We start from the raw sequence: 16,376 nt of genomic DNA on the forward strand, positions 1-16,376 counted from the left end.
ACTAAGAGGGTGGCATTGGAGTACTGCCACTGGACTGGCAACCCAAAGACCCAGGCGAACGTGGAGATACTGGTTCAACCCAAAGACCCAGGCGAACGTGGAGATACTGGTTCAACCCAAAGACCCAGACTAACCAGGAGATATTGGTTCAACCCAAAGACCCAGGCTAACGTGGAAATATTAGTTTAATTGGCAACTTATGGAATTTATATTTAATTAAGTAGTTTGGAATGGAAAGCTGGAGTGGTGATCACTAATTGTTGCAAAAAACCTATCTAGTTCACTAATGCACTTTGGTGCAGGGCCCCTTTCCCCAGTCTGGCCTACATATGATTCCAGACCCACAGTAATTTTGTTCCTTCTTAACTGTCATCTGAAATGACTTAGCACAACATTTAATTCAAGCATAATTCGGGATCGGCAGTAAATATTGATTTTGGCAGTGACACACCCATCCGGTGAAAGAATTAAGAGGGACTGTAGGCTTTTCACTGAATGCATTTAAACATAATTAGGACAACTGATACAATTCTTACTGTCGGTGACACTCAATACTCCCATCAAAATCCTTCAAGAATGGATCTCATCGAGGACAATTAGCTCATCAAATAAGCTTCCTACCTGGTTTAGGAATGCTGGAGTGCAGTTTGGAGTCCAATAGGGAATTCAAAGGAGACTACTTTATTCACAGCATGGTGAAAAAATGGAACGGGTCACCACAAGCAGTGGGTGAAGTCAATTGTGTAGATCCAATTTTTATGGGAAACTGGATAATCATGAGGGAGAAGGAAACATATGGTTACATTTATGGTTTTGAGTAAGAAATAAAAAGGTAGGAAACTCAAGTGGAATATATATATACTGGCACAGATTAATTGGGCCGAACGGCACGATTCTGTGCCATATAACCTAGGTAAAAATCTTGTCTCTTCAAAATATTGTTAACCTTCCTCTCCTACAGTAAAGCACATGAACATTCAAACAGAAATCTATCTGATCCTGAGTGCACTTGACAACCAGAGACAAAGCTGGCACTATCCATTCCTCTCACTCAGATTGTTCATTAAGTTGAGAACATACAGCATAGGCGGAGCCTCTGTCCAATCATGTATGCACCATAGACATAGGAAGATAGATAATAACTTTTACAGGCAATAAAAAAAAGGCTCGATTAACTAGCCTGTGCCAAAGAATGACTGGCAAGAGATTCTCCCACTCTGATCGCCTTCACTTCAATTTGCAACCCAGCAAACTGTAACAACAATGCCTCAACAACTTTGTACACTGTCGCAGCCCATCAGTAGACTATGTGTCAGAGCCTAGCCAAGATTCTGGCCTGCAGGGTGTTCAAATACTCTCCAGAAAGATCACGGAGAAAACTGAAGTAGTCAACCCAAGACACAATCACTGCCTGTGTTATGGGACTGGAGAAGTCTCCGATATCATCAGACAGCTCCCAAAATGAGAGATAGTACATGGCTTACTATCCCCCGGCTTAGTGCAGGGGGAAAGGTGACAAACTGAGAGGTGAAAATCCCACCATGTTATTTGATTTACAAAAGCATAGACAACTGCACAGTTGAGACTCTTTGTTCAAACATACCACACTCAGATGCAACTCAGAAGCTGCAACAGAATGTGTGTTACTCCAATTACAGAAATGGACAATCCCAGCTGTAGTCCGGAACAAAAAAAGTAAAATACAGCACATCACTACCATCACGGAGACTCCACAGCTCCTGCTGGAAAGCTCTCTCTTCATTAAGAAAACAATTGAGAGCTAACCCAATCTACTGGGAATGAGCTGCTCCCAGGGAGACAGCCATTTAAATGAGTACATCCCAGATGCCTCAAACATGTGTGCTGCCTTACCTGCTATGTAAAGATAGTGGATCATGAGTAGCGGATCTTCCGTTTCCAAACAATTCTATTTCCCCAAGGTGGCTTGTGGTCACAAGTCGTTCTTTTCCCCGGACTGAGCAATTTCTCTCCTGAAAACGCTTGCATGAAAAGGACATCACTGGTGGCTATTGCTGAGTTTGGGAGTGGAGCACGTTCAGGTATGGGCCCCTCCTACTGGTTTGCTTGATACAGCCATCACGTATGAGCTCACCACCTCAATGAGGACAGCCCTGAATACACAAAGCTTTTACAATGTCAATGAACTTTGCCCTGCGCAATCACTTACTTTTTCAGCAATCAACATTAACCCTTTCGATAACTTCTTTCAGTAAGATAAATGGAATGCACTAACTTCCACTTCATAGAGTGCAAAGGAATTTTGTACGATCTTCTGTTCTCAGATTATTCTCCAGAACTTTAATGTTGTGAGACACTACCTCCTTCAATCTTCCCTTCCACATATAAGCTAGAAGTCAGCACAAGTACATAGGCAACACTCCTGCAAAATCAATCCCAGCAGGTTGGACGCTATATCCTAAAGACCAAAAAACACTCTCTCCTGGAAGGGTCTGTTTTCTCAGCACTCAAATGGCCAAAGCAGCAGTCCTGATGAAGGGCTTTTGCCCGAAACGTCGATTTTCCTGCTCCTTGGATGCTGCCTAACTTGCTGTGCTTTTCCAGCACCACTCTAATCTAGACTCAAATGGCCAGAGTTCCAGCAAAACAAAGAAAACCCTACCAAGGTATAATGAAGCTACCAATGAAGTGCAGCTGCATTACGTTAAAAACAAGGGAGGATCTTGCGATCAATTACTGAGAATGACAACAACTTGTTAATTGAGATTCCTCATACTTGGAAGCCCAACATCTCAACAGCAGGCAGAGTGACAGCACAGACGGGAAGAAAAGGAAGCAAACCCTGCATGACCACATGAGACAACCTTCCCCGAAGTGCTCAAACATCCAGAGGTCCGAGGCTGGCCCATTCAGTCACAGCACTGAGTGGATGTCATCATCAAATCAAAAGACAGTCGATGCCAATCAAGCTCTTAAAACACAAAACCAATATTGCTCTCCATTACACACGGTTCTCAATTACTCTCATCACTTAGCGATGTGTACTATTTACCAAGGCCATTCACTGCCTTTCTTTTTAAAAATGAATTGCTGCACCAAATTCCCATTCAGCATGGACCACAGGCAATGTTACTTGCTTGTACTCTCAATACACTTTAAGGGCCACACTATTGCTGACCAAAGAAAACAGGGGACACAGTTCCCAAACTTTCACATTTTGAAAGGGCACAATAAGCAAGGGTTAAGAGTGTCAGACCATTTCAGGTGAAACTAAGTGTCGTGCAGTGCAGTCACTATTGTGAATGCTGAACAGCAGGATCATAACATCTGAACTGGATGCAATTAAAACCGAGCAATGAGAAAATTCAAGGGAAGGTGGTGACTATTTGGACTCAGGATACATGAACCAAGAGCACAAGATCTTTTTCAAAATATCAATGTACCTACTACAGAAGGAGCAAAACTTGATCGTCGCTTGAGAAATAAGGCAGGGTAAGCGACTGAACTATTAGTAGGTGAACACTATGGGACTGGTGATCATAATTCTATTAGTATTAAAGAGTCTTGGAAAAGGAGAAGCCTTCAATAAAAGTTTATGTTATTAATTAGCGTAAGGCCCATTTTAATGGTACAAAACAAGTACTTTCAGAAGTTGATTGGAGTAGACTATACGCAGGTTAAGGGATGATTGACAAGTGGGAAGGCTTTCAAAATTGTGCAGACAGAAGTTCAGAGGCATTATGGTCCTGTCAGAGTGAAGGGTGAGGCTGCTAAAATTAGGATACAATGGATGAATAAAGATACAGGTTCAAGTCAATCCACATTGTAGACTTATGAGCAACGTTAGATCATATGGGATTCAGGATGAGCTTTCCAATCAGATACAAAATTGGACAGTAGAAGGAAGAATCATTTATTAGATATACACAACTGGGATCAAATGTGTGCTTTAAATCAATAGAAAGTGTGTAGGGGCATTCTTAAGAGGGAGATCAGGAAGATAAAGAAGGGATCAGAGATATCCTTGACAGATAAGGTTAAGGATAAGCCAAAGAGATTCTACAAGTACGTTAAGAGCAAAACAGCAATGAGACAGAGAATAGGGCCACCTTAAAGGATCAAAAAGGTCATCCACTTGTTGAACCCCAGAATATGGAAGAGATACTAAGTGAATATTTCACAGCAGTTTTTACTGTGGAGCAAAAAAATAGAGGCTAGAGAACTCAAGCAAATAAATATTGATTTGAAAACAGTTCAAATTCCAGAAGAGCAAGTTCTGGAAGTTTTAGCAAATGTAAAGGTGGATAAATGCCTTGGATCTAATCAAGCTTATCCCAGGACGTTGAGGATTAGGCAAGAAATTGCAAGACTCCGAGCAGGAATACTGGTATCATAAGCATGGGTGAGGTGCCAGAGGTCTGGAGGGTGGCTAATGTCATATCTTTATTTTAGGAAGTCTGTAAAGAGAAGCCTGGGAATTATAGACCTGTGAGTCTGACATCAGTGGTGGGTAAATTGTTGGTGATGATTCTGAAAGATAGGGTTGACATGCATTTGGAGAGGCAAGAACTGACTAGGGATAATCAGTTCTCAAATTTGATCGATTTTTTTTAAGGAAACAACCAAACAGATGGAGGGCAGTGTGATTAACACTGTTTACTTGGACTCAAAAGTGTGTCGCTGGAAAAGCACAGCAGTTTAGGCACCATCAGCGAAGTAGGAGAGTTGACATTTTGGACATGAGCCCTTCGTCAGGAGTATCCTGCCTGGAACGTCGATTCTCCTGCTCTCGGAGGCTGCTTGACCAGCTGTGCTTTATCAGCACCACACTTTTCATCTGACTCTCCAGCATCTGCAGTCCTCACTTTCTCCTCCACTTGGACTTGGCAAAGCTTTGACAAGGTTCCACATGGTAGACTAATTAGCAAAGTTAGATCATATGGGATTCAGAATAAATATAAAATTGGATAACAGAAGATCGGGGTTATTGGGGGTGGAGGGTTGTTTTTGCAGTTGGAGGCCTAAGACCAGTGGTATTCTACAGGGATTAGTGCTGGGTCCATGTCTGTTGTCTTTTACATAAGGGATTTGAATGAGAATATGAGAGGCATGATTAATAACTTTGCAGATAACACCAAGATTGGTGGTATAGTGAAGTGAAGGGGGTTATCTAAGATTACACAGAGATCTTGATCAATTGGCTGAAAGGGCTGAGGAGAGGCAGATGGAGCTTAATTTGAATAAATGCAAGGTATTGCATCTTGGTTAAACAAACAAAGGTGGGACCTGTAGGACCTTGGGTAATATTGTAGAATAGAGACACCTAGGAGTTCAGGTACACAATTCTTTGAAATTAGCATCACAGGTTGACAGGGTGGTTAAGGCTCTGGATTAGTGTGCTAGAAGAGCACAGCAGTTCAGGCAGCATCCAAGGAGCAGCGAAATCAACGTTTCGGGCAAAAGCCCTTCATCAGGAATAAAGGCAGTGAGCCTGAAGCATGGAGAGATAAGCTAGAGGAGGGTGGGGGTGGGGAGAAAGTAGCATAGAGAACAATGGGTGAGTGGGGGAGGGGGTGAAGGTAATAGAGGCTCACTGTCTTTATTCCTGATGAAGGGCTTTTGCCCGAAATGTCGATTTCGCTGCACTTTGGATGCTGCCTGAACTGCTGTGCTCTTTCAGCACCACTAATCCAGAATCTGGTTTCCAGCATCTGCAGTCATTGTTTTTACCTGGGTGGTTAAGGCAGCATTTAGCACGATTGCCTACATTGCTCAGACCATTGAGTATGAGAGTTAGGACATCATGTTGAGGTTGTGCAGGACATTGTTAAGACTTCTTCGGAAGCACTGTGTGCATTTCCGTTTGCCCTGCTGTAGGAAAAAACTTATTAAAATGGAGAGGGTTCAGCAAAGATTTACCAGGATATTGCGGGGAATGGAGGGTTTGAGTTATAAAAGGCGGCTGGAGCGGTTGGAACATTTTTTTCCCCGGAGCATAGTGAATTGAGGAGTGCACTTAGAAGTTTATAAAATTATGAGGGGCACCGATAAGCTAAGCAGGAAAGGCCATTTTTCCCCCTTGAGTGGGGCAGTTCAAAACCAGGGGGCATATTTTTTAAGTAAAAGAGAAAGGTGTGAGGACGACAGGAGGGGCTACTTTTTTTTAAAAATAGAGTGGCTCATATGTGAAATGAACTGCCAGAGGAAGTGGTGGATGTGGGCACAATTACAACATTTAGAAGATATTTTAATAAGCACATGAATAGGAAAGGTTGAGTGACATGGGCCAACTGCAAGTCAAACTAGTTTAGTTGGGAACATGATTGGCAGGGACTGGTTGAACTGAAGGGTCTGTTTCCATGCTGTATGAGACTTTTGCCCTCTGGGTGCTCACAACTCTAACCTCAAAAAAAAACGAGAGATCACTATTGCTACAATGAACAACAAATCCTGCACCATATTTGGAGTAAATTCCTACATTAAGATTTGTTCAACTTCCTGAAAAGGTTTTAAAATTTAGGTAAATTGTGTAGATTTTAGTTTTAAACAAGTTCAAAACAAGTTGCTTTTTTTTAAGCAAAGTATTTGGATTCTTCAGAAAAGATTTACGAGGACGTTGCCAAGGTTGGAGGTTCTGACCTAGAGGGAGAGGTTGAATAGGCTAGGGCTGTTTTCCCTGGAGCATCGGAGGCTGAGGCAGCCTTATAAAGGTTTATAAAATCATGAGGGGCATGGGTTGGAAAACTGCTCGGCATGGAGGAGTTGGACCGAAGAGTGTTGCCGTGCTGTACATTTCGATGACTCTTCCCTGCCCACAAGTAACTATAAATCACACAGCGTGCAGTGATACCCGCTCACTCTTAATGCTTGGAAAACCCACAACAGGCATCTCATAGCACCAGAAAAGTATTGCCAGTGGTGCCTTCAGGTGATGCTTCAAATCCAGTAACAAGATAGTCCAGCAGCAGTATCCTCTCCAAACCAGTATGGCCAGTGGAAAGATGTTAACTACTCAAAACCAGCTCCAACAATTGGGATATGTTGCCCATGTGCCTGACATCAGGCTCCCAAAGCAACTGTTCTGTTCATTCCTCAGCCACAACAGGAGGCTCCCATGAAGGAGTGTGATAGCTATATGGATATTCTCAAAGCATCCTAGCAAAGTCAGACATTCCCAACAACTTGTGAAAGACCCTAGCTTGCGACAGGAGAGATGGAGGCACACATTCAAGCAGCAACAAATTGAGGGGCATCTGGAACTTTATCTCTGCAAAGTCAAGGTATCGGAAAGAGCACACAAACTTCCAACAACCCATCTACCCAACTCTTCAAGCATGACCCATCCTGCGTGTGGCACAGTCTGCAGAATGTGCAGTGATGATCAACCAATGCAGAATCCAGCCACCCAGATGGAAACTAAGTCATCCTTGATCAAGTGACTGCAAGATTATAATCTGTTTCACATCAAAATCCTAATCAGATTTATACAGAACAGTCAGTAACCACGAGATAGCAAAGGTCAGGTTGGAGGGGTCATGAAAGATGTTAGAAAATTATAGATTGTAAGGAAAAAAAAAGGGAACAGTACAGGGGTTTTCAAATCATTTGAGGAAACAGGCATACGACATAGGAGCAAACGTTAGGCCATTCAGCCCATCAAGTTTACTCCGCCATTCAATTGTGACTGATAGGTTTCTCATTCCCATTCTCCTGTCTTCTCCCCATAAGCCTTGATAATCAAGAAGCTATCTCAGTCTTAAATATACTCAACAACCTGGCCTCCACAGCCTTCTGTGGCAGTGAAATATGGAAGATATAGCTGTTTTAAAAGTCTCGATGGTTTAAAATGCAAAATACTGATGGCAGCAGTCTGAAATAAATGCTGTATTCAGCAATTCAGGTAACATCTGTCGAGAGAGAGAACAAGAAATGGGTCAAAATTGACGACTTGCCGTCAGTTCTGACAAAAACTCTGCTTCTCTCCCCATAGATGCTGCCTGGCCTGCTTAGTGTTTATAGCATCGTTTGGCTGTGATGCCTCCAGTAAAAACACAAACTGATGTAATTTGTTGACACACACACAAAGCAGAGCAGAATCTGTCCTTTGAATTGTTTATACAATTTTATAATAACAAAGTACAACATCTCCAAGAAAGTTTTCACATTTTCTGAAAATTGAAAACAGATGACAGAGACAAATAACAATGTGCATGTTGATTTTGGCTAAATTTTGCTAATTTTCTTTTAAACTGCTTGTTTGAAACTGTGACCCCACCCTCAGTTAAAATAAAGAATGAATAATGGAACACAAACACTCATGCCAGAGCCAACTCTCATATCTCATCATGTCCAGTCTCAAGAGAGCGTATCCTGTCATGAATACAGAATAGCTGGTATCACTGCTTCAGGTAAGCTTTGAGCGCCATCTCCACAATAGGAGAAGAACACATGTTCGTATAGCATTTTCACTGCCTCAGGTCATCCCTGAATGTCACACAACCTGTGAAATACTGATGAACGTTTGGAATGCAGCTTTAGTGTAGCCGCCAACTTGCATACAGCACACACCCAATACCAGCCTTATCTGCTTTAGCGACACTGGTTGGAGAGAACTATTGGTCAGCACTACAAGGAGAGCTTCCATTCTCTTGTTCAAAACCATGCTATGGAATCAACCCGGAGAGATAAAAAAACAGAGTGATTAAATGGCTACTTCAAAAGACGGCACCCAGCAGTGCAGGATTGATAGCCTCCATGATGGGTTCAAGTATCTGTAGGGGTACTTTGTACCATGATTATCTGATTGACAGGCGAGAATGCTCCCCATTATGCTGGACTGGACTTTCAGATGTGCACGTGGTACAAACTCCTAGAGGATTATAGTTCTGATGCTAGGGTTCCTATGGGATATTGCATCCAAAAACTATTCTGCATAGTAAACATTGGCAAAGTATTTGAGCAGACAAGACATTGCAGCTGTTTTGATCCCTTGTTACACAGCTCCAGCTTGAACTTTGATTGGCAAAAACTCACGAGTAAAAAGTGAGGTCTGCAGATGCTGGAGATCAGAGCTGAAAATGTGTTGCTGGTTAAAGCACAGCAGGTCAGGCAGCATCCAAGGAACAAGAAATTCAACGTTTCAGGCCAGAGCCCTTCATCAGGAATGATTCCTGATGAAGGGCTCTGGCCCGAAACGTTGAATTTCTTGTTCCTTGGATGCTGCCTGACCTGCTGTGCTTTAACCAGCAACACATTTTCAGCTTGGCAAAAACTCACCTGCACTCTAGATTAGGGCAAAACCACAAAGTGCCAACATGCAGGACCCCACTGTACTACGCAGTCCACAGGTACTCACCATTTTTTCTCTTGTTCAAAGGAGAGAGGCCATTGCTTGACTGCAGCGTGAGCTCCTGCAATTCATTCGTGACCGCTTCACTCTGCGGACTTGGAGCCGAACCATCGTCTTCACCATCGCCAACCCCACTGCCGTCTGCTCCAGTCCCAGAGACGGCAGGGGGAAGGCTCACTTCATTCGGCAAATCCACCTTGGCTCGAATATTAGCCTACAAAGATGGAGGGGTAAAAATGGTTTAAAAAAGATTGCATACAGCCCAGTTGCTAGAAACACTTGGTGGTGGTGGCGGGGGGTGGGAGGGGTGGGAGGGAGAGAGAAAGCAAAGGATAAGCTGAAACTAACACTCAGCAATTTGAAAAAAGGTGAACTCTGTACAATATCAATGATGAGATATCATGAAAACAGACAGGCAGCAGATTCAAAACCAAACACTTGCACACAGCATCCTCCAAAATGACACATTTCTCTTCAAATTATAAGTGTTAAGATTGCAATTCTGGAAACAAAGGCTCTAAAGGATTTAACGCTTTTCAGATAGTGAAATTCAAGCTATGGGATCCCGTCGCAACATCAAAATCAATTCATCCTCAAAGAAAACACCCCCATCACATTAGCTGAGCTTTTGGTCATTGCTGCCTGACTGAGCATCCAGTACTTAATGCTTTGACAAGCACTTTACTGACATTTCTTTAGATTAAATACACAAAGTAATTACATATAAATGTGTACATTAGAGAACATAAATATGTCCCATTGTGCTTCATTAAAGTTATTTTCTTACTTTGAAAACATACATGTATGCTGTTGTCAGTGAAACATACTCAAATCTGAACTCTTGGGACAGAGATAGCTCCTCTTCAAAACAAGTTAAGAGATTTCAACTGGAAAAACCACAAAAGTAACTGCACCACATACATTCATTCAGGGAACACATTGCGTTGGACTCTAAACATTAATCTGCTTCTCTCTCCATGGATACAAATCAGACTTGCTGAGATTTTCCAGTGGCTCCCATTTTTATTCTGCATATGTTATATCACTCTGAAGAGCAACAAGGAACTACATACCGGAGAAATGAGTCACCGGGCTCCACCTTGGGGCAGGGAGTAATTAGACCCCAGCCATCAAATGGAAGGTAACAATCGATTATTTGTAGAACAATTGCATCACGCCTAGCCGAGCTCATTTTAGACATAGTTATAGTCTGGCTCTGGGGTCATAAAGTACGAATAAATTTTCTCGTCAACCAGAAGCTGGAGGAGCATGTGTTTTAGGAGCGTTTCTGGATAGAGCTACACTCTTCCAGGAGCAGCACTACATGACAGTGGATCACAAGGAAAGAGAGTGAAATAATAAATCCAACCCCACTGCTTCAACTGACACTGTAATTTCACACCATGTGGGCTAACAACTACCTGCATTTATATAACCCTTATGTGCCGACGTGCCTCACAGAAGTAATACCAAACACAGTTTGACACCAATTTTAGGAAACATTAACAAAGGTTTGATCAAAGAGGTAGGTTTTTAAGAAACCTCTGGAAAGAGGAAATGGGAATGGGGAACGTAGAGGGGTTGAAGGAATGAATATCCAATGCCTGCGGCTGCATGGACTCCATCACAAGGAGAATCATCTTCTCAGCAATAATACTATCAAGTCTCCTCACAGTCGTGTACATTCCAACCAGATCACTTCTCATTTTCTGAACTCTGACAGGTTTAGGACAACCTGCAGAATTTTCGTTCAAGATTGAGCATCCTCATCTCCAGAATCAGACGAGTGAATCTTCTCTGAACGGCTTCTAATACAATGATGTCCTTTAACTAAGGAGACTAGAACTGTACACAATATTCCAAGTGCAGTCTCACTAAGGCACTTTACACCAGTAGCAAAGCTGCTAATTTTACACCCAATTTTTCTTCCAATAACACAAAAGTCCCTGGCTCATGTTTGGCTAGATTCAGCTTAATTAGACAATTGTTTGCCTCAACAACTTTTTGATAAAGCAGCTCTCCCAATATCTCCCAATACTAGTGACTGCCTTAGTTTCATACATTCATGTTTTATTCATTGCCAATAACACTCTGCTTCCTCTGCGGTGGGCAACACCACTTTCCTTAGTAACCTATTGACCATCTTACTGTTGTAGGCCATTTTAACAAGGACAAGACTTTTTTCCCCAAATATAAAGGCATTGCTGTACCCGTGGTTAATGGAGGCCTGTGAGCAAGGAGTAAAAGGTGATGGAGTAGTGGTAATGCCACAGCACTAGTAATCCAGAACCCCAAGCTAATGTTGTGGGGACAAAGGTGGTGACATTTGAATTCAATAAAGCCTCAAATTAAAAGCTAGTCTAATGGACTCCATGGAACTACATGGCCATAAAAACCCACCCAGTATACCAATATTCTTCAGGATAGGAAGAACAACTGGTACAGCCTTCATGTAACTCCAGACTCTCAACAATGTGACTGACACTCAACTGAGTAGGTCCGAATGGGCAATAAAAGCTGGCCTGACTAGCGAGATTACCAGCCACAGACTAATTTCAAGAATAAGCTAAGGTGTGGGAGTTGTCAGTCTGTCTGCATGGCTCCTTCTCTACACCTCCACTTCTGCTCAAGGAATTTTTAAAAAATACAAAAGTGAAAAGCAATTTAAAGACGCAGTTGTAAGACAGAAATAGTGCAGTTTTTGCAGGCTAGACAGCTTCAGTTCTACTTCCTGAGAAAAAAGATCCCTCGATTGGCAAAGGAAGTTCCTCAGGAAAGTACAATCTGATATCATTTCCACATATTCAAAGAGATGTTAATATATCATCCACTTGCCATGAACCAGCTGAGTAGTAAACTTCACCAAGACAGCTGTGTGCCAAGGTATTTGATCCCCAAGGTTTGCTATGCACCAAGGAGTAATCAGTGTGTCACAATGTAATGCACCATTGTACTACTGACACAAGCTGTCACTTGCTAACCAAGAAGCAGGAAATTCAAATCTCTGAACCTTCTGAAGGATAGTCATTTGACCCTAAAAGGTTAATGCTGCTTTCTGACCACAGATGCTGCCTAACCTGCTGAGACTTTCCCATCAATTTCTGCTTTTGGTTCTCATTTCCAGAATCTGTGTTGTCTTTTTTTTGTTCAAATCTCTGCACACGAAAAAAAAGCTATTTCAAAAGGGTCAACTTGAATTTAGTCAATTATTGAAAGATTACTGAAAACAAGATGCAAAAATGAAAGGAGTGTTTTATCATGGGTTGGAAATTCACCATGCAGAGACATGGGAGCAGGGATAAAAGGGATGCAACAACAGGTCCTCAGCTTTTCAACATTTATACCAATGACTTGAATGAAGGAAGACATTTTACAGATCCAAGTTTCAAGATGGTACCAGGTTAAGAGGACTATGATGTTACTTTGAATAGGAACAAGTAGTTGCAAACAGACATGCATTAAGTGAATGGATAAAAATGTCAGATGGAGATCAATGGGTGAGGGGGAGGTACAAGGTATTCTTTGAACCTAAAAGACAAATGGGATACTGTTTAACTGGAGAGAGACTAGGAGTGCTGGAAGAGCAAACTGATTTAGAAGTCACTGTACACAAATCAATGCATGAGCACAATAGGTAATGAAGAATACTAATACATCATTGGCCTGTATCACAAGGAGTCTGTAACATAAAAGGAAATTGCATGTCAGCTGTAACTAGACCATACCTGGATCACACTGAGTTGGGGAATTGCACTTGGAGGATATACTGGTCTTGGAAAAGGTTCAGTGCAAAATCACCAGAATAAGAGCAAAGCTTAAGAGTTTAAGTTATGATGTTAGACAGCTTAAACTGGGAAATATGATATCAGACTGCATAAACTTGGCAGCTATTCTTTGAGGTTTAGACATTCAAATGATCTAAGTGCAGACTTTCAAAATGGCAAAATGGCTCATTAGGTCAACAGCCTGACTTCTTGCGCTAAACATACAGGATAACGTCAAAGGATAGGAATATTTGGAGTTGAGGTGCAGAATATGCTCATGTGGCTGTTCCCATTCTTTGAAAAACTCCAATTTTAGAACAAAATCAGGATGGAGACTGAGACTGGATCAAAAAAGCTTGTTCACTCAAGTGAAATGGGTGTATAAGAACAGGAACAAATTATTTAAATGAACTAAATAAAAAGGGAAAATGCTTGAGTTTTAGAGTCAACATTTTGGGCGGCACAGTGGCTCAGTGGTTAGCACTGCTACCTCTCAGCACCAGGGTCCCAGGTTCGACTCCAGCCTCGGGTGACTGTCTGTGTGGAGTTTGTACATTCTCCCCGTGTCTGGGCGGGTTTCCTCCGGGTGCCTCTCATAGTCCAAAGATGTGCAGGTTAGGTGAATTGGCCATGCTAAATTTCCCACTAGTGTTGGTATTAGGAGAGAATTGGTTCTGAGTGGGTTAGTCTTCAGAGGGTCAGTGTGCTGGTTGGGCCAAAGGGCCTGTTTCCACACTGTAAGGAATCTAATCTAATCTCTAAAGTATAGCTAATGTGCGCTTCATACCTCAGTATCAGAAAAGCTAGAAGTGATGCTCATCCCGAGTTGGTATTTGTAAATCACCAAGACATCATGTGAGGAGTGATAGGTATGACCCCCTTTGGGGGTAGTGACATTATATTTGACATCCCTCTTAATTCAGAATATAATTTCAAGAAAATATAAATTGAAGATCATTAAAATGACAGAAGAACTAATCTAAATGAATTGAAGAAGTTTGTTGAACATTATAGGAGCAAATTACAGCACATGCTTGGATCCACAGCAGATCAGACAGCAACCGTGGAGAAAGACCAAGCTAACACTGAGTCTAGAGGACTCATCAGAGCTGACATGAAGCATGGAGGGGACAGCAAGGAGTGCTGATAATGAAAATTAAGTGATTGTAATGTGAGATTGGCGACCAATGGTGTCTCTAACTGCCAGACTGGAAAGAACGAACAGCCCCATTGGAGAGTTGGGCGACACATGACGACAGAGAATGCAGTAAGTAAAGCTAAAACAAAAGTGAATAAACAGGAATGAGTTGTTGAACTCATTATTGATGCCCAAGGTTTGTAAAGTAACACGTCTGAAGATGAGACATTGTTCCTCCAGTTTGTGCTGTGATTCGTTGGAGTACTGCAGCATGCAGAGGACAGCCAAGTGGGCATGTGAGCAAGACACATTGTTAAAATGACCTGCCACAGGAACGTTGGAATCATGCTTGTGCAGGGACCAGAGATGTTCTACAAAGTGGTAACCCAGTCTGCATTTGGTTTCTCCAATGCACAGTAGCCACATGGGGTGCAACATGTAGAACATTATTTCAGATGAGGGTAAATCAACACCTTTAAAAATATAACTCACTTAGAAGTATTTACCATCTAGGTATCAACATTCCAATAAGTCTGAGACTACTACATGAAGAAATGACCCCATTATAAAGCATGGAAGGAAAAAAAGGGTAGGGGCTAAGGAAATGCAGAACGACAAAGTATAATCAGAGGCAAAAGCTACAAGTAGTAGTAGTTGAACAAAAAGACAAATGCCAAAGATCTGACTGGAACAAAGGATATTATTTGCTCCCAGATTAAGGGATAACAAAGTTACGTCATCAACCAGAAACACACCCGGCATGATTAATAAACTGGGAGAAAGTAAGAATTGCAGATGCTGGAGAGTCAGAGTCAAAAAGGGTAACGCTGGAAAAGCACAGCAGGTGGGGCGGCATCCAAGGAGGAGAGTCGATGTTTCGGGCAAAAACCTTTCATAAACTGGATTAGACGACAAGTTGGGCTTGCTTGATCAAAACAGCAATTCCCAGTAGTAGATACCATATTTCTTAGAGGACTGAGACACACTTGGAAAGAGATTAAAGTCGTTCCCCACTATTATGGAAGAACAGCTGAACAACAGGCTAACTTTGGGCTCACATCCAAAAAGAAAACCAAAACAGTTAATATGGGGTGTGTGTGTGTGTGTGTGTGTGTGTGTGTGTGTGTGTGTGTGTGTGTGTGTGTGTGTGTGTGTGTGAGTGAGAGAGAGAGAGAGACACACACACACACGTAGGTCTGCATGAAGTAATGAAATGGTTCATCTTAAGTAAACATTTGCCTGCATAATATTAATCTATTGACTAATCTACGAGGAAAATGTTATCTCATCAACTTCCTTGACTTCTTGAACTGTAATGTTGAAATCTCCACCAAATTCACCTTGATGAAATGAGCTGCCAGAGGATGTGGTGGAGGCTGGTACAATTGCAACATTTAAAAGCATTTGGCATATGAATAGGAAGGGTTTGGAGGGATTTGGGCCGGGTGCTGGCAGGAGGGACTAGATTGGGTTGGGATATCTGGTCGGCATGGACGAGTTGGACCAAAGGGTCTGTTTCCGTGCTGTACATCTCTATGACTCTATGACTTCCAAAAGAATGTTGACAGTTTCACATCAAGGCTACAAAGATGAAAGCAGTGGAGATCCAGAGTAACTCTTGCAAATGAGTGAAAAGCTAGATATTTAGAAAACAAGGGAGATCTCGTGAGGGAATGCTTGTTAAAAATTGGGGCCATAGAGTCCCACAGCATGGAAACAGACCCGTTGATCTAAGCAGTCCGCACCAACCATATTCCTAGTCCAACCTGCCTGCACTTGGCTGCTATTCCTCCAAATCTTCTCTATCCATGTACTTATCCAAATATATTTTAAACAATGTAACTGTAGCTGCATCCATCAGTTCCTCTGGCAGCTCATTCCACAAACCACTGTGTAAGGAAATTGCCATGTCCTTTTTGAAATCTTTCTCCTCTCAACATAGAAATATGCCCTCTGGTTTTGAACTGCCCCACCCTAGGGGAAAGACCTTGATCGTTCACCCTTATGTATGCCCTTCATGATTTTGTAAACCTCAAAATCACCCCTCAACCTCCCACGCTCCAGTGAAAAGTCCCAGCCTACCCATTGTTTTTTTTAAAATCTCAAACCCTCCATAACCGTCAAAAGCCTGGTAACTCTTTTCTGA

General features: G+C 42.1%; 1 protein-coding gene across 6 annotated transcripts in view; it reads right to left on the bottom strand.

The window, feature by feature from the left end:
* Positions 1–16,376, bottom strand: part of LOC132831492 (myocardin-related transcription factor A-like) — a 207,245-nt gene that overhangs the window by 137,438 nt on the left and 53,431 nt on the right. For all 6 annotated transcript variants that reach the window (XM_060849663.1, XM_060849661.1, XM_060849667.1 and 3 more), the window contains one exon: positions 9,335–9,542. In XM_060849663.1, coding sequence (XP_060705646.1) covers positions 9,335–9,542 — 208 coding nt within the window. The remainder of the gene's footprint in view (positions 1–9,334; positions 9,543–16,376) is intronic.

The sequence above is a fragment of the Hemiscyllium ocellatum genome, chromosome 33 (assembly GCF_020745735.1).
Source record: "Hemiscyllium ocellatum isolate sHemOce1 chromosome 33, sHemOce1.pat.X.cur, whole genome shotgun sequence".
NCBI classification, from domain to species: Eukaryota; Metazoa; Chordata; class Chondrichthyes; order Orectolobiformes; family Hemiscylliidae; genus Hemiscyllium; species Hemiscyllium ocellatum.